General features: G+C 36.4%; 1 protein-coding gene across 1 annotated transcript in view; it reads right to left on the reverse strand.

Annotated features, from left to right (window-relative positions):
* ILDR1 (immunoglobulin like domain containing receptor 1) overlaps positions 1-19,729 on the reverse strand; it is a 48,076-nt gene extending 28,347 nt beyond the window's left edge. The window contains exons 1-3 of the mRNA XM_031961285.1: positions 19,714-19,729; positions 10,407-10,610; positions 2,543-2,692 (exon numbers count right to left, since the gene is read on the reverse strand). Of these exons, the coding sequence (XP_031817145.1) occupies positions 2,543-2,692; positions 10,407-10,610; positions 19,714-19,729 (370 nt within the window). The remainder of the gene's footprint in view (positions 1-2,542; positions 2,693-10,406; positions 10,611-19,713) is intronic.
* Between the last annotated feature and the right edge of the window lie 247 nt (positions 19,730-19,976).

Consider the following 19,976-nt stretch of genomic DNA (forward strand, 5'->3'; position numbering starts at 1 on the left):
GAAAGATAATAGAAGTTATTGGAATTAAGAATATATTAATAACCTAAGTACCAAAGACTTAGAAACAAGAAAGAACAAATATCCTTGAGCAAAAGAAAGACAGAGTTTGAGGAGAACAGCATTAATACAAGTGAATCTTGAGCAAAGGTCTCTAGGAAGCTGCAAGAGAGAATTCTAGTAATGCCAGAAGAACAACAAAAGTGAGTAGGACCAATACCTGCTGATGTGAGCAATCCAGAACTACAGCTGGAGCCACGACAGCTTGGACAAGCCAAGAGATGCAATGTTGCCAGAGGCTCTCACTCATGTGTGACTGTATATGACTGACTGAGATTGTCTAGAGTAGAGCAAGCAGAACTACTTCATTGGCATTAGATGCTTTTGCTTTTTATGAACTCTAAATATTTTTTCAGTCTGTAAATAAAGCTTTTCTTTTCTGAATTTCATGACATGGAGCTGGCAAGAAGAGATGAGGGCAATATAACGTAAAGTACCAGCTCTCGGAATAACCACACATGAATTCTCTGGATGAGAACAACCAGTCAGAGAGTTGGAAAATCCCAAAAATGTACCAGAGCACTTTGTCACATGAGAGTGTCTGGCACAAATTATGATAATAATGACAGAGGTAGATAAGAAGAGGATTTTTGATTTCATTAGTTAAAGGAAAGATCCAAATGTGGAAACTCTCCATATTGCAAGTCAACACCTTTTCTGCAACTTAAATAGCTGCAGTGAAATGTAAGGTGACTTATATAGAATCCCATAGCCAAATATACCAGGAAAGGGACTTAAATTCTCAGGTTTTCTTAGTTCTGAGGCCAGCTCTCTTTATTTATTTCTCAACAACAATAAAACACATATTATTTTAGAATTTTTGATTTCCTTAAAAGAATCCAGTGAGACTGATATTATTATCCCAATTTTATGAATGAGTAAACTGAGGCCCAGATATGTGAGGCTGTTTGCCCAAGGCCGCATAATAAGTATCTAGGATCCAAATCAAGTCTAGGTCTCCTGATTTCTATTTCAGGGTCTGATATGCCACAGTGACTTGTTAAAGGCTCCAATACAGGAAAACAACCTGAGTAGGAGTCTGAGGATCTTGAAGAGTACCTTCCAATACAAAATCAGGAGTTTTCCAGGATCCTAGAAAGTAAGAACTGAAGTAAGGACTGACTTATCTACTGGACTGATTAATGTAGCCCATGGCTTTAGAAAAAAGGCTCCAAAGTGTAAAGAATCAGATTGACAAGTTAAACTGATTCAAAGCTGGATTTAATGGCTTCGTATCTGTAAAATATTAGTTAGTTTATTTCTACATCCTCAGAGGTAAAGTAATTTTATCCCTTGAAAGGTCTTGCCTGTCCCCCCTCCCCCCCCCTCTGTGTGTGTGTGTGTGTGTGTGTGTGTGTGTGTGTGTTTGGGACACATAATCAAGGAATACTTACAATATGCCAGGAATATTAAACCAGTGTCATAGGATGGAAAGAATATTGAGTTTGGGGCAGAGAGATAGGTTTCAAATACAATGAGGAAGGAAAGTTTGGGGCAGAAGCAGCATGATGCATAAAAATAAAACATTGGATTTGAAATAAAAAAGCATGGATTCAAGTCTCACTGCTAATATTTTACTATTTGTGGGGCAGCTAGATGATACAGTGGATAGAATACCAATCCTGGAGTCAAGAAGACCCGAGTTCAAATCCCTCCTTAGACACTTAAGACTAGCTGTGTGACCCTGAACAAGTCACTTAACCCCAATTACCTCACAAAAAGAAAAAAATATTAAAAAAAAAAAAAAAGGAATTTGAACATTTACTATTTGTGTGACCCAAGGAAGGTCACCTCCTTACATTTCAGTTTTTATCTCTATAAAATGAGGAAAGGAAGGTTGGACTTAATGTTCTTTAAGGTCCCTTCCAGTTCTAAATTTATAATGCTAAATTTATACTACTAGGTCTCAGTTGATGGAGAAGGCAGGTACAACTGAGGCTCAGTCATTGATAGGGTCCTTCTCCAGAATCTTTAATACCTTGGTTCTTGACAATGGGAAAGTCACTGACCCTCTCTGAACTTCAAAATTCTCACCTGTAGAATTTCATAGGATCATAAATTTAGACATAGATTTTCAAGACATTGAATCCAACTCCTTCATTTTAATAGATGAAGAAACTAGGGCTCAAATGATTTGCCTAGGACCATATAGCTAGTAAATGCCTGAGATAGAATTTGAACTCAAAACTATTCCTGACTCCAGATACTACACTTGTGTTCTTAACTCAAACGAATACAATTACTATCAAGGAGCCTTACTGTACCCAATTAATCAATTAATTGAAAAAGGGAAACACACCCTGATTTGGTCAAGTTGGGTTCCTATCAGGTCACTGTGCTCATTGGGATCTGCTTTGTGTTTTTTGTTTGTTTGTTTGAGGTAAGTATCTGAAACCAGATTTGAATTCAGGTCCACTATATCACCTAGCTGCCCCTTCTTTAGAATTCTTAACTACTACCTCTAGACATTTCATGGTTCACTCACGGTTCTGGATAGTAATCTTGCGCTGGCGGTAATCCACACCCAAAACTGGTTCATTCTGTCCTCGCCTCTGGGCCACAATTCGGACAGTCCTTTGGCTGTCATTGCAATCATTGGATGGGTCTTGACCCAAAGCTAAAGCTGCTTGATATGCTGAAGACAAAAAATGCAATAGAGGAATCAACGACATAGCACTGAGATATCAAGTCATATCTCATACTCTGAACCAGTGGTTTTCAACTCAAAATTGCATACTTACTTTTTAAAAAATGTCAATTTAACATTTTATCCCCCATCTTCCATTACATGTAAATTTTTTTTTCAAAATTTGAGGTCCAAATTTTTTCCTTTCCTTCCCACCCCTCTCCATTGAGAAAGTAATTTTGCATAGATTGACATAAATTATAAATTAATTTTAAACCTGTAGCAGGTTTGGACAAATCTTTGTTTCACTTCACAAAAACTTATTAAAAACCCACCACAAATTCATTTGAACAACTAGGTATAAGATTATATGTCTTAGGGATGGACTTTAACATCTGGGCCTAGAGAGGGATGAGGGTTTGAGATTCCTACCTTTAACTGCCATATTAACTTAAATATTATCTGTTTAGAGAGAAGAGAGAAAGAAGAGAGAAAGGAGGCTCTATGTAACTCCATCTCTTCTTGCTTCCTGGACTCAGAAGCTTCTCTTTTTCTCCTCATTACAATTTCTTGTACAATTACTACGAAGTAAAATTCATTTCTAACTCAATGCGTCAATTACAATGATTAGGAAACAACTGAAAGAAGCTGAGATGGACAATTTCCCTCAGAAACAACAGAATCATGGAATTTCAGTCAGAAGAATTTCAATTCAAAGGTGACAGGGTCCAATCTATACTTGAGGTATTATCATAATCCAAGCCACTAGTTTAGAGACTTAAAGAGGGGATCCAAAAGCTAATCAGGCCAAAAGTGTGTGAGGAAATAGGGACATTTTAATTGACACAAGGAAGGACCCTAGCCTTAAAACGAGACACTTGAGTCAAATGATGGAGCAATATACAATAAAGGAGGTAAGTTTGGGGCAGAAGCAACATGATGGATAGAAAGAACATTATATTTGGAATCAAGGAACCGAAGTTAAAACCCTACCATTTGTGTGATCTTGGAAGGATCTTAAGCTTCTTATACCTCAGTTTACCTCTTTGTAAAATGAGAAAGGGAAAGGTGGACTAAATATTCTTTAAGATCCTTTTCAGTTCAAAATCTTTAAGACAAATACTGTTGGGTTTTAGTTGCTGGAAAGGACAGATACAACAGAGTCTCAGTCATTGATAGGGTCTTTTTCCAGAATCTTCCTCCAACCCCAAAAACTTTTCCTGGGCTTGGCCAACCAGGTTCCACCAAGCTTTCCTTCCATACCACTCAGGCAGCATCATAAGGAAAGCAAGGTTCATGAGTTTTCTAGGGAGAGAGTTCGCAGCTGGATTCTAATCTGATGTTACAAGTAGGGAAATGCTCAAATAGGAAAGTCACCATGGCACATGAAAGTTTCCAGAAAAAGATGGTTTGATAGTGGGTCTAGAACAGAGATAGTCTGTTATAGGCAAGCTTTATATTTTTGAGAGAGCCTCCAATTCAGAGAGGTAGGAAGAACTATCACAGTTACCAATTGAAAACATTTAGGAAAAGAAACTCACTACTTTTAAAGCAGACTGTGCCATTTTTGAGTAATTCTAATTGCTAGGAAGCTTTACTTTCCTTAGAGCAGGAACCTTCCTTTTCCACAACAGTTCTTTTTAATTTCTTAAAGGAGAACAAACACAATCTTTATTCATACCACAGTTCTACAAGTACTTGACGACAATTATTATGTTCCCTTCAAGAGTTCTTAACTTTTTTTTAATGGATCTCTGTGGCAGTCTGGTAAAATTTATGGATTCTTTTTTAAGAATCTCTGTCAATCAATAAACATTTACTAAGTGCCCATTATGTGCCAGGCACTGAAATAAGCTCTGAAGATTAAAAAAAATAAAGGGGCAAAAAACAGTGCCTGATTTCAAGGAGCTTAAAATCTAATGGGAAAGACAAGAAACAAAATATAAACCAAACAAGCTATATACAGTATCAATGGGAAATAATTAACAGAGGGAAGATACTGGAATTAAGAGGGAATTGAGGAAGGCTTTCAGCAAAAGGTGGGATTTTTAAAAAGCCAGGGAAGTCAGTAGTTAGAGAACAGGAAAGAAAACATTCCAGGCGTGGGAAGATCAAGAAAAAATGCCTAGAACTAAGAGATGGAGCCCCAAGGCCGGTGTCCCCAGATGGAAGTATCCATATTAGGGAGTAAAGTGTAAAAAGACTGGAAAGGAGGGCTGGGTTCTGAAGTGCTTGGAATGTCAAAGTATTTTGTATTTGACTCTGGAGACCATGACAGTAATCCTGTTTTGAGGTGATAAGGGTCTGCACCAGAGTCAGAAGCAGAAAAAGAGGTGTATTGAAAAGATGTTGCAAAGGTAAAAACAACACTTTAACAACAGCTTGGATATGGGGTGTGTGATTGTGTGTGTGTGTGTGTAAAAGAGTAAGGAATCCAGACTGAGACTAAAGAATTGTTCTCAACATAATAGGGAAAATGGGAGGAGGGGAAGAGTATAGGGGCAAAGATAATGAGTATTGTTTGCGGTATCTAGAGGGCATCCAGTTTGTGATGTGTGTGAGGAAGTTGAAGATATGATTTTGGAGATTAGTGAGAGTTTATGGAAGGATATGTAGATTTAAGAATTAGCAGCATAGAGATGGTAATTAAATCTATGAGAGCTGATGAGATCAACAAAGTAAAGGTAACAAGTACTTTTACCAAAGTTTAAAAAAAAAATGAAGAGATGAAGGCCCAGGACAGAACACTGAAGGACAATGTAAAGTTAGAGGGTATGATTTGGAAGAGGAACCACCAAGAGAACTAGAAAAGGAACAGTCAGATAAAATAAGAAGAATTCAAAAATTCAGAGATAGTAGTGTCTAGAAAACTTAGAAGAATATCAAGGAAGAAAGAGTGCTCAACAGTGTCAAAGGCTGTAGAGAGGTTAAGGAGAATCCAAATATATACTCTCCCCAAATATATTTCTCTCCTCTCCCCTTCTCAGGAAGCAATCCCTAGCAACAATGAATAAAAAAATAAAATAAAATAAAAAGATCAGCAAAGGTAACCAACGGACAGAATCTTAGCTTATGTAATGTTCTCTTCCCTTTTCATCTGCTGCTCTTTCTAGTTTCAGCTCCACATAACAAGATGCCCTGATCCTAGGAACTCCCTGGTGTCCTGTTCCTCTCTGACCCTACTTTTCTGTCTGTCTCCTTTTGTGTGTTAACTTTCTTCTTTATACTGTAAACTCCCTGAGGACAAGGATTATCTTTCTTTTTATTAGCTATATTCCAAGTGCTTAGTATAGGATCTGACACACAGTAGGCACTTAATAGCTACTGCATTCTACATAGAAGGGAAGTAATTGTTTTTCCCTTTCTTCTTTGTGGCCAAACCTGATCATTATAATTAAAAAACATTTAAATTTTTTTTTTGCTTTGTTTTTCACCCCTTTCCATTAACATTGTTGTAATCATTATAATGAGTACATTGTTTGGTTCTGCTTATTTAAATTTGTATCAGTGTATGCAGTCTTCCTTGTGATTTTAAAAATTATTTCTTACAGTATATTAATACTTTTATTTAATTAATGTACTGTACAATTTGTTTAGCTGTTCCCCAGTTGAGGGGTATGTATATAACATAATAGTAAGAGCTATGAAATGGAAATAAAGGAGATGTTTCTTCCCTTTAAGCACTGAAAAATGCTTAAAACAAAATGTGATATGTGAATTTTATCAAATAGTTCAAGTAGCTATAAGAAGCAATGACTACAAAGAATTCAGAGATGCATAGGAAGACTTGCATGAATTGATGGAAAGTGAAGTGGACAAACAAGGAAAACAATACACACAATTTAAAAAAAAAGCCAAACACTGTGTAATTCTAATAATCGGGTCTAAGCCCAAAGAGATGAAAAAATGCACATTTCTCAGTTCAGAAAGAAGTATTGTGTAAGAGAAAGAAAATTGCCTTTTGATGGACGTGGCTCTCTTCAATGAGATGATTCAGACAAGTTCCAAATGTTTAATGATGAAGAGAGCCATCTATACCCAGAGAGGACTGTGGGAACTGAGTTTGGTTCGCAACATAGCATTTTCACTCTTTTTGTTGTTGTCTACTTGTATTTTATTTTGCTTCTCTTTTTTTTTTTTTTTTTTCTGGTTTGATTGAATTTCTCTTGTGTGGCAAGATAAGTGTATAAATAAGTCTACATATATTGGATTTAACATATATTTCTACTATGTTTAACATATATTGAACTACTTGCCATCTAGGGGAGGGGATAAAGGAAGGAGGGAAAAATTGGAACACAAGGTTTTGCAAGGGCTAATGTTGAGTGATTATCCATGGGTATGTTTTGAAAAATAAAAAGCTTTAATAAAGGAAAAAGAAAAAAAGAAAAAAATTGCCTTTTGAGTCAAGAGTACTTGAGTTTAAATTCCACTTTTGACATTTACTTACACCTTTCTAGGCCCTTACTTCCCTGAACTGACTGGTCTTTAAAGCCCTTCCCAATTCTTAGACTACGAATTTTCTTTGCAGAGATCAAGAACAATGGGCATGGAGCAATGTATTTATTGTTAGACTCAGTTAATACATCATTTAGTTTTTTTGAACTCCTTTTTTCCTCCTCTCATTTCTCTTTCATTCTTTATTACAAGGGCTGGGACTTTCTGGGGACAAGAAGGAAAGGATAGTATTTGGAAATAAAGATGATGAAAGCCAAAAAATAATAAAATTTTATTTTATTTTTAATTTAATATTTATTTTTCCTGCTACATTTAAAACAATTTTTGCATTTGTTTCTAAAACTTTGAGTTCTAGATTCTCTTCCTTATCCCCATCCCATTTCCCATTAAGAAAGCACATGTGAAGTTATGCAAAAAATTTCCATAAAAGTCATGTTGTGAAAGAAAACAGTTCTCCCATTCAAAAAAAAAATCAGACACACACACACACACACACAGACAAAGACACACACACACACACACACACACACACAAGGACACAGAGACAAACATACAGAGACACAGAGACACACACATATAGATACATAGACACATAGAAACACAGAGACACACACACAGAGACAGAGACATACAGAGAGAGGCACACAGACACACACAGAGACAGACAGACAGATAAAGACAGAGTTAGAGACAAAGAAAGAGACAGAAATAGAGACAGAGGAGGGGGAGGGGGAGGGAGAAAGAATGCTTTAATTTGTATTCAGACACAATCAGTTTTTTCTCTGGGTCCGGATACGATTTTTCATCATAAGTCTTTCAGTCATAAATCATTGTATTGCTGAGAATAACAAAGTCATTCATAGCTGATTATACCAGAACATTGCTATTACTTTGTACATAGTACATTTCACTTTGCCCGAGTTTATGAAGGACTTTACAGATTTATCTGAGAGCATCCTGCTCAACATTTCCTATAAAACAATAATATGCCAATAAAATCACATACCACAATTTATTCAATCATTCCCCAATTGATGGGCATTCCCTCAGTTTCCAACTTTTTGTCCTGAGAACTGCTATAAACATTTTTGTATATATAGGTCCTTTTCCTTTTTTTTTTTTAATTCTCTTTTGGGATTTATCCCTAATAGTGGTGTTGTTAGGTCAAAGGATATGAATGATTTTATACCCTTTTGGGCATAGCTCATATCTTTTGATCACTTATCAAATGGGATATGGCTCCAACAATAAAAAATTTAAAAATAAAATATGGCTTTCCAGAGCTGAACATAATATTATAAATGTAGCATCACCAGAATGCAACAGAAATATTCATTCTTTTATTCTAGATTCTCTCTCTCATAATTATGACTTAGAATTCTTAAGATTTTTTTTTAAATTTATATAACAGCTTTTTTTTGTAGTGGTAAGGAATTAGAAATTGAGGGAATGCCCACCAATGGCTGAGCAATATATGATTGTGTAAAATAATACTATGCTATAAGAAATGACTAGAAGGATGGCTTTGAAAAAACCTGAGAAGTCTTATCTGCACTGATGCAAAGTAAAGTGAGTAGAATTCACTACAAAGAGTAACAGCGATATTATAAGATAATCAACTATAAAAGACTTAGTTACTCTGATCATGACAATGATGGCTGACAATTTGAAAGGATCCATGATTTAAAATATTATCTATTTCCAGAGTGAGAACTGATGAATTCTAAGTGCAGAATCATACTGTTTAAACTTAAAAAAATTTTTGTAGGGTGTTTCCTTTTATAATGTGATTATGATGGAAATGTTTTGCATGACTTCACATTTATAACTGAAATAAAATTATTCACTTCCTCAATGGGTGGAAAAATTTCAGGAGGGAGGAAGAATATTTGGAATTCAAATTAAAAAAAAAATCAATGTTAAAAATTTTTAATGTGTAAATTGGGAAATATTTAATGAAATAGATAATTTTTAAAGGTTAAAAAAATATTCTACTGATATGTTTTTTAAAATGCCAATACACTACTAACTCCTTGAGCATACAACCCACTAAAATAATATTTTTAAAAAATTGCTATCTAGTTACACTTCTAATATTGCATATGTAAAGTTGATTTTTTGACTTTAAGGGCAGGACATTACGTTAATATTTCAAATTTCAATGTTATATTTGCTCATATATTCTAGCATATTGAAATTTAAAATCTGATTTTCATTTAATATTTGCTATCCCTCTCAATTTGATGAGCATGCCAACTAGACCTTTATCCAAATTATTAAGAAAAACTTTTAGTGGATCAGAACAAAAAAGAGATTCCCCAAGCTACCGTACTAGAGATATCTCTTTATATTGACATGACCTATAAGTAACTACTTATTAAATCTGGTCTTTTCATCACTTCTGTATTAGTCAAATCTACTATCATCTTGCACATTTTTACCTTGTCCAACAAGATAACAAAAGATTCAGTAAAATGCTTTGTTGAAATTTATATGTACTATGATTCCCATGATCTAACAGCCTAGTATTTCTGTTAAAAGGGGAAGCAGACTGCCACAATCTGTGCTTAATGAAGGAATACTGGGCCTCTGTGATCCCTGCTTCTTTGTCTAGAATTCTGAATTTTTTTTCCCCTTATTACTTTATGATGGTTGTGTAAACTGCGCTAGCTTTGCTCTGTGCTCCTTCATATAAATCTTCACAAGTTCCTCTCAATTATTCCTATTTGTTGTATCTTGTGATTTTTCCATTACATCGATATCCCACTAGTTAGCCATTGCCAAAAAAGAGGGCTACCCAGCGTACTTCCAGTTCTTTACTACTAAGAAAAGGATTATAATAAGTATTTTTGCATACATGGTACTTTTGTCTTTGACCAACTTGTCAGAAAAGTGGAAGTGAAGATAGTTCTGGATAGAAGTTAGATCAGATGGAAGCTTTCCAAGTTCCCTCTCTTCACATTCTGAAGCCCAAGTGCATGAAAGCAAGTACTTTTGAATTCACATTTATTAAGCCTGTACTCTGCAGTCGAGGTGCCAGAAAAGGCATAGACTTTAGCTGTGTTATGAACGCTGTCCCCAGAAAGCAAAACTTAACAAATCCCTGGGAAGGGAAAGGAAAAGAGAAAATATATCTGGCCACAACCCCCAATGAAAGTATCCTTCTATCATAAACTGAATCCTAGAAGAGGCTCTCAGTTAATTTCCCTGTCTCTTCACTCTCAGGCATAGGAGGAGGGGAAGGGTGGGGAGGGAAGATACTCACATGCCGAGTAGTAATCTAGGATGGGGTCCTTGCAGAAGGACTTGAAGCGCCAGGTGACCACCACGTCCTGCAGCTGGGCAGATGTGGTGTAGTCGCACTTGAGGACGATGGAGGCAAACAGAGTGACATAGCGTTCGGTGTCCTGCACTGTCACCAGCAAAGAGAGGCATCCTGGAGCCAACAACACATGAGAAAAAAAGTGAACTCAGACAAGATCCCCAAAATACTAGGGGATGGCTCCTAAAGAACACCAGAAAAGAGTGAAAAGACTGACTTGGACCTTTCTCCTCCCCTGTAAAACGAGAAGAGTAGATTGGATAACCTCCAAAATACCTTCTCATTCTAAATCTAAGAACCAGTGATCCCGAGTCTTTATCAAACCATTTGGGGAGTACTATTACTAGTTGTCAAGGTAGAGATACAAAAAGAACAAAAAGTTTCTGATCCGAAGAGCTTAAAAATCAAGTTTAAGCTAAGTGGCCCAGTAGATGGACTGCTGAGCTTAAAGTCAAGAAAAACCGAGTTCAAATCCAGCCTCAGACACTAACTAGCTGTGTGACTTTGGGCAAGTCTCTTAAGTACTGTCTGCCTCAGTTTCATCATCTGTAAAATGGGAACAATAAAAGCACCTATCTCCCAGGATTCTTGTGAGGCTAAAAATGAAGTCATATTTATAACGGGCATCTAGGTGGTACAACAGATAGTGTGCTGGGCCTGAATTCCGTGGGTTTTCTAGGCAAAAACATCAAAGTGGTTTGCCATTTCTTTCATCAGTAGATTAAGGCAAACAGAGTTAAGTGACTTGTCCAGCTAGTGTTTGAAGCCAAATTTTAATTCAGATTTTCCTGAGTTCTTCCATCCAATGAGCTACCTAACTGTATTCATATATAGTAGGTACTAAATAAATGATTATTTTTCCCCCTTCCTCTCTCCCTATTATTATTACCATTACTGATGGTGGTGGTGGAGTTGGTAAAAATGATGGAAGAGATGGAGCATCCATGCATAAAATGACATTTGTAGCTTTGCACAGGCTTTCCCCATGAATGAGAAGAATGCTCTCTTTCCTCTCTCTCTCTCTCTCTCTTAGCAGACTTTGTTCCCTTCACAGGCTTATTTAACAGGCTCTTTAACAGACTTATCCTGATTCTCCCAAATTGTCAGTGTCTCCTTCCTTCCAAATGCTGCTAATTCTTAAAAATACTAAATATTTACTGATCCATGAAAGAGTTAAAGTCACCCACACAAGAACTGAATGTCACTTTGCATCTCTAGGATCTAGCACTGTTCCTAGTTTAGCATCACTGACTTATTCATGGGAAAAGAATTACAGGATAAGCTATGAAAGCAACCTGGAGTCAGAAGACTTGAGCTTGACTCTTTTGTCACTTTTTCTCATTTGTAGAATGGGGAAAAAAATAAGGAGAACCCCTTATAAGAGTCAGTATGAGGAACTAATCCAAGAGCAGCTAGATGGCACCATGGTACACAGAGTCCTGGATGTAGAGTCAGGAAAACCCTTGAGTTCAAATGTGATCTCAATTGCACATATTTAACCTATATCAGATTGCTTGGTGTCTTGGGAAGGAGAGAGGAAAGGGAGGGACAGAGAAAAATATGGAACACCAAGTCTTACATAAATGAATGTTAAAAACTCACTTTACATGGATTTGGGAGAAAAAATACTGTTGAGAAAAAAAAAATCTGACCTTATTTACTTATTATTAGATCCTTATCCATAAAATGAAGGAGAGAAGAAAAAGACAAACCACTCCAATATCTTTGCCAAAACTAAACAAACGAATACAAGGCACTCTGCGGCCATTGTGTTAAGTGAAAAATCATGTATTATAAATTATATTCATTAGTATTGAGGAAACAGAATAAAAGAATAATCAGAGCAGAGCAGTAATCAGAAATGATATCCTGGAACCAAGCTTTTAATTTTAATTAAGTGGGTTTTTTAAAAAGATGAAGGGCTTAAAAGGACTTTGGGAAAAGGTATCTCAGAATAAGCTGAATAATTTGGGGATATAGATGGGAAAGATCTGGAAGTGAAAGAATTTGTGAATTATATGCAAGAGAATACAAGCTGGCTGGTTTGCTAGAATTCCAAAATTAGGATACTCAGGCCCCTATTCTGCCACTGACTTAAGAGTAGCCTTGGTGAAAAGACTAGGACTTTTTGCTTGTGATTCCCACATCATGCATTGCCTATTACCCACACCTTCCCTGGGATATTAGAGAGATCCTTGGGTAGAAGCTTGGTGGGTATTCCTGTAACAAAGAGAGGAGAGATTCTTAAGCTGTTGAAGCAACTTTGTAAAATGATTAATCAAGAAATGTTCAGAAGGGAATTCAAATAAACTGGGTCACTTTGGTAGAGATATTCTGTACAAGGAAAAGGGCACTTGCTTTGGAATTAAGAGGATTAAATTGAAATCCTGTTTCTGGCATTGATTACTTTTATAAACTTGGGTAAACCATTTTATCTCCCTTGGCTTGTTTCCTTCTCTTTAAAATTTGGGTGTTGGATTAGATGACCTGTAAGAGTTGTTACAGCTCTAAATCTGTGCTCTTACGTTTAAGTTAATATGTACTTTAAAAAGTAAGAACTACACATAACAAGCTAACAGTTTCACATGCACTCTTTATAACAGAATGTTCGTGTTTGTTTAGTATTTTATATCTGGTACACAATAAAAAAGTTTAAATTAAATAAAAAAGAAATGATTGGCGAAGGAATGCATGACAAAGGTATCTAAAGAAATAAAGGCTGGTGGAAGAAGTCAAGACTAAGGTGGGGTGGATGTGTCCATCAGAAAAAGAAGGAACAAAAAGAAATGGAAGAGGAATCACAAGTATCCAGATTCTGGAATATAACTGAACTAGGGGGGTACAAAAGAAGAGGGATGGATAAAGAGTCCGTCAAGAAAAAAGATATTAAAGAAGAAGGGAAATAGTTATAATAAATTTGATACAGGGAAAGAAAAAAGAGATACCTGATATGAGTGAGGTGGCCTTCAATTCTTCTAGAAGCTCAAGTTTTTAAAACTGTTAAATTCAAGTGTTTGCTGCCAAGTAAGTTAGACAACAAACACTGATTAATGACCATCCCACATACAAGAGGTCGTGTCTTCAAGAAGCCAATAATCACAAGTGTGTATCTATATATGTATGTTCTGAGGATAAGGGTGGGAAACGAAATGAGACATATATGCATAGTACATGATAATATAACAAATACTTATGATGTCTACAATATTTATAGTATTGTGTTGTGCTATATACTATATATTATATCTATATTACATAGCATGTATATTCACATACTAAATAGTTTAACTATGTATTTTATGTAGTCATATGCTATATTTAGTATATTATTCATTACATTTATCATATTATTATCTATATGTTGTGTTTTATAGATCTTACATAATTTTTTTGTTTCTATATTTCTGTCTACACATACACACATACACATACTATACTGAGGACTATATAAATAAGGAAAATGTGCTACCATTGTTTAGAAGGGATAAAAGGAGAGAGGGAGAGAGGGGGAAGGACAAAGAAGGTGAGAATAAGAGAAAGGGAGACAGAGAAGAAAGACAGAGACAGAGATACAGATGAGAGAGAGAGAGACAGAGACAAGAGATACACAGAAAGAGACAGTGAGAGGCAGAGATAGACACAGAGACAGAGATACCCTTTCCAGCTAGGGTAGCAACTGACCAGGCACTGAATACAGGTATAATATTGATGGACAAATAAAGAGAAGGCTTTTTAGACATAAGGAATGTCAGGAGAGCAAAAGTGAGGGAGTTGTAAAGCATAAGGATGATGAATAAACCCATTTGACTTCAAAAAAGAGTTTGTCTTGGGAGATAAAAGCACAAAAGTACATCATAAGATCATAGACTTCAAGCTGTAAGAGATTCTAAACCCCCTCATTTTACAAATGAGGAAACTGAAGCAAAGAGAAGCTAAATGATTTACTCAGAAGTGAATACCTAAGGAAGAATTTGAAAACAGGCCTTCCTGACCCCAAATATAGTACCTTATCTATTATAACATTTCTGCCTTTCAAGATGGGTCTTGAAAACCAAATTAAAGGGGTTTTGGATTTAATGGGGGCAACATTAATGTTTTGAATGATCAGAGCTAAGCATTACTAATAACTATATGAAGGACGGATTTGAATAATATTAATATGTTGGTCTCATTGAACGGCTTATTTTTACTTCTTTACTATAATGGATGACTCTGTGGGTAAAAGAAGAAAATGGGCTATATTGGGAAAAAATGAGCTTTGGTGATGGAAAAAAACAAAGACTTTTCTTTTCTAAATCTAAAAGGAACTGGAGGTAGGGCATCAGTTATGAAGCTTTAACAATAACATAAGCAAAGAGGTAATAAAAGTCTTCACTTCTGAGAGAAATAAAACCAAGAGATCAGATCATTTAAAGGAAACTTCCTTATTTTTATGCTCCCTTTCTGACAAAAAAACCCAAAAAAACAAACCAAAACAAACAAAAAAAAAAACAGCTGTCCTGTTTCCCTTTCTATTGACTTACAAATTGGCTTTAGCTTTGTCAGCCAAGCTGAGTGAATCTAAGTGGGATGTTGGGGGTGTTTAGAAAGGCAAGAAGGGAAGTTACTCAGTCTAAAGAATAGGTTCAACTCAAGACAAAATTCTAAGCCTGAAAATTAGTCTAATACCCTTAGGCTCCCACTAACTTCTCAAAGACCAAACTCTTCTCTTCTACCTTTCAAAATTGCTTCAAAAGGTCTGATAAACTGATTTATCCTAAGGTTAAATTATCAGTCCAAAGTGAAACTATCCTGGCTCCTAATCTCCAGCATATTTAAATCTTAATAAGAAACAAAGCTTTAGAGCAGCAGGTAGAATACTCGCTAGAGTGCCAGGCCTGGAATCAGAAAGACTCATTTTCCCCCCTGAATTCAAATCTAATCTCAGATACTTCCTAGTTGTGTGGTCCTAATAAGTCACTTAACCCTGTTTGCTTCAGTTTTCTCACCCATAAAGTGAATTGGAGAAGGAAATGGCAAACTACACAGGAAGGAAGGAAGGAAGAAAGGAAGAGAAGGAGAGAGGGAGCAAGGAAGAAAGGGAGGGAGGAAGGAAGGAAATAAAAGAAGGAGGGAGGGGAGGGAAGAAGGAAGGGAGGGAGGGAGGAAAGAAGAAAGGGAAGGAGGAAGGGGAGGGAGGGAGAGAGGGAAGGGAGGAAAAGGAGAGGCGGTAGGGAAGATCTAGTATGTGAGTGATTTTGTGTTGTAAGATTTCTAGAGATAACTGCAAGATGGGTGGAATGAGTCTTTGGGACCTTCTCATCCCCCTTTCTGCAACTTTTCTCATCATTTAGCTAGACCTCCCTTTCCCCTCCTACTAGAATCTGACAAAAACTCTGCTTGTATAACTTGAGCATAGTGTCCTGATGATATCGTGGAGGAAGTCTTGAAACCTCTCACATTTCAGTGATGTCAGATGTTTTTTCAAAAGGGAGCTCCTGTTTAGTCTATGTGAGATTTTTTGACAAACAATAACAGCAAAATGTTTATGAAGTACCTATTACATGCAACGCTTTATATATGACCTAGAGAAAGACAAAAGTGGTAAGGTGGTGATCATGTAAATGTATTGGATTTAGAGTCCCAAATATTTGAGAGTTCAAACCCTGATGATGTCACTTGACCTCTTTAAGCCTCAGTTTCCTCATCTGTCAAATGAAAGGGTTAGACTAGGTGATTTTTGAAAGCCCCTTCCAGCTCTAAAGCCCTATGAAGTTCATTAAATTCTAAAATTTTGCCCCTTTTCTCTCTTCCTCTAAATAAAAATTTACTTTTTTTTTTTTAACCCAGTAAAAAGGAAGAAGGAAACCCATCTAGCCTGGAGTAATCCACATAAAAAGGTAATGATTGATAGTTAACACTCTCCCCCACTTCTCCTCCAATGATATTTGCCTTTTAAAAGAAAAGCTTTAACATTAAAAAAAATTTTTAAAATTTCAATTAACAAAAAATTTTACCCCTCACCTCTTCTCCCCCAGATTAAAAAGAAAATCAAAACTCTTTAAATAAATATGATTATTCAAGCAAATAATTGACTATTTGCAAAAATGAAGGTTTCATTCTGCACTTAAGTCCACCGCTTCTTTTCATGAGGTGAGTAAGTAGCATGCTTTATTACCCCACTTTTGTAACTGTGGTTGGCTTCAGAAATAATCAGCTCTTAAGTAGAAGAGGTAAGCTTTTTAGCAACACTTCCCTCCTACTTCCCTCCCCATAGACACCCCCTCCTACAAACATACATACACACATACATAGGTACATGTTACATACACACACACCACGAGTCAAATTTTAACAATTCATTTCTGAAAGTCAGCCAACCCCAATCTTAGAAATAATGGTAAGAATAAAAGTTCCTATTTCTAAAGCACTTTGCAATCCACAGATCATTTTTGACATAATAATCTGAGATATTTTTATTTTAAAGATGAAGAAACTGCCTCAGAGATTAAATAACTTTCCCAAATTCACAAAAATAGAGGCAGAGCTGAAATTTGACCCCACTTGAGGCCAGTCCTATTCCATTGGTATAATATCTGCCTTAGGAAATTGCCCCTAGGAATTCTGCCTCATGGCCTGGGAACATAGGAACACTTTCCCAGGTGTGAAAATGTCACCCAACTTTGCATAGCACTGGACCTGTGTTTTCATGGGTATAGGAAATCCTAGTAGAGAAATTCCATTGCAGATCAACACCTCTTCAATAACTTAGAGATTGCTATAGAGCACTGAGAGGTCTAATGATTTATCCATAATCACAACACTAGTCTGTCAGAACCTTGACTTTCCCAATTCCAAGATCAACCTTCTTGCCACTTCCCGTATGCTGAAAGACTTCTTGTCCTAAGATGTATTAAGATAGAAGCATAAGACTAAAACATTCTTGATCCAAGACAATTCTGATAGACTCGGGATGGAAAATACTTTGCGCATCCAGAGAGAACCATGGAGACTGAATGCAGAGAGAGGAATACTATTTTCATCTTTTTTTTTTTTTTTTGGGGGGGGGTGCTTTTTTTCTTATGGTTTTCCCCTTTTGTTTTGATTTTTCTTTCACATGACAAATATGGAAATCTGTTTAAGATGATTGTACATGTATAATCTGTATCAGATTGCTTGCTGTCTTGGGGAGGAGACAGTGAAGGGAAGAGAAAAAAATCTTGGAATTCAAAATCTTACAAAAATGAATGGTGAAATATATCTTTTACATGTATTTGAAAAAGTAAAATATGATTAAATAAAAAAAGACTAAAATATTACCCATACATGCATAGGATCACATATATACATTACAGACACACAGTGGTATAAATAATTGGATGATTATTATTTACACAATAATTTGCAGTGTGTACCACAAGGATGTTGTAACAGGTATGCCTTAGGTATGGTAGACTGGTAGATCTACTGCTTTTCTCTTTTTCTGATCATATGCATAACATGGAGGACAAGAGGGGAGGGAAAGGAAACATTCTTTCAAGGTTGAACATAAGGTTGAAAATTTAAAAAACTTCACCTGGTTCAAGGTCTTATTAATTAATCCAAGACTTTTGGAAGAACAGGTTAAAGAAAGATAAGACATAGTTGATGGAGAAGTGTAAACACTTCTTTATTTTCCATAACTTCAGCAAGAAAGGCAAGATCTAATGGGGAAGGTTAAATATTTGAGAGGACTCATTATGTCAGGTTAATTAAATTCACCCTTTCATTCATTACATAATATATATATATATATATCGCACCTATTACATTCAGGAAAGTCCTTAAGTAGATTGTGTTTAATAAATGTGTGTTAACTTGATTTTCCACCTCAGAAAACTATTTTTTTCCCGTTTTTGAACCTGGACACCTTTGAGAATCTCTAAGTAATAAGATCTCCAAGACAGCCCCAATATCCTTTACTAGGATCAGACAGAAGGCTACAATGGAAACAAACAAACAAAAAAAAAAACCCTCCTTTTCTAGCAGAAATGATTTGATTATTGTGCCTGGAGGAAGGATAGGAGTGCCTAGTGATAGAACAGATGAGATGATGGGAGATTTCATTCCTTTCACTCACTTATCAACACAGCCCCAGAGCAATAGTTCCAAAGCCCAGGATGGCTTAACAATACAATTATACTTTACAACTATGGTAATCTTAATACTTAAAGATATTTAAGGATATCCATAATTGTTATTTTGCCATATTAACATGAATTAGAAATGGGTAAAGACTTCAGTAAAAGATGCTAACTGAAGGAACCCAACTGCTTCATTTTATAGGTGAGAAAAACAAGAATGGTGGCTTGTTTTGTCCAAGGCCATAGGGTGAGCAAGTTAGCAAAGCTAGAACCAGAACAGACTCCTTGGCGTCTAGTCTATTGTTTTTCTCTTTTTCTTTCTTTTTCTGAGGCAATAGGGTTAAGTGACTTGCCCAGAGTCACACACCTAGTTATCAGACTCCAAATTTGAATTCAGGTCCTCCTGACTCTAGGACTGGTGCTGCCTAATCATCCTATATAGGGTTTTTCTCATCCATTATACTCAAAGTGTTACTTTTAAAGAACCTAATCAAAACTGGACACAGAGGGACAAAAGGAAGAAGTGACTGAGTAGAACAGGAAATTGCTCCAGTGCCTCTCCAAAAATTCCAGGCTCCATATCCCATGAGCACCCAAGGGACTCAGTCTCTCCAATTTTCTGTCAAGGGGTGGCCATGATGCAGATACCCCCAAATTTGGGGAACATAGCTCTTTCTTCTAGCCTTTCCTCCCAGAATTTCACTTTATCAGTAAGTGGTAGTTTGATTAAAGAAAGAGCCCTAGCCACAAAACAAAATTTTATTTACTTAAACTGCTTCCCCAACATTTAGTATTATTTTTTAAAAAAGGCAAAGAGGGATAAGTGATTATCTCAGTGTCACACAGCTAGTAAGTGACCAGATCTTGAATAGTGTACTGAACAGAGAGAAGCTAAAGAACTGATCCCTGGGGCAGGCAGGGAGAAGGTTCTGATAGAGATCAATTTAGCTCCATGATCCCAGCCTGTGGGGAAATGGTCCAGTCTGAAATCCAAGTTATATCAAACTCTGAGATCTTCTCTCCCCTCTTCCCTGTAGGGGTCTCACCTTGCCACGCCCTGCCAGAAATCTATCATGTCTCTTTCATTTTCCCCATAAAATCTACTTATGAGTCATCCTTATGCTGCTTTCCTTTGGGTCAGTCCCTACCGGCATTCTGCGTCATAGTGTCTTTCCCCTTGCTGTTCCCCCATGCCACATGGTAGCTATCCTAAGGGCATTATATATTTTAGGGTTATATTTTAACCCCACTTCTAACAGCTAACTAGCTCTTTTAGGACACTAAGTCCCTTTCAGGATTTAGCCTGTCAGCTAAGAACACGTCCCAACCTCATGGGGTGCTTCCTTTCTACTGGGTAATTGTGAGTTCCACTGAGGAACTTGTTTTTCATATGCTCTCCCACACTATTTCA

The sequence above is a fragment of the Sarcophilus harrisii genome, chromosome 3, assembly GCF_902635505.1.
Source record: "Sarcophilus harrisii chromosome 3, mSarHar1.11, whole genome shotgun sequence".
In the NCBI taxonomy this organism is placed as follows: domain Eukaryota; kingdom Metazoa; phylum Chordata; class Mammalia; order Dasyuromorphia; family Dasyuridae; genus Sarcophilus; species Sarcophilus harrisii.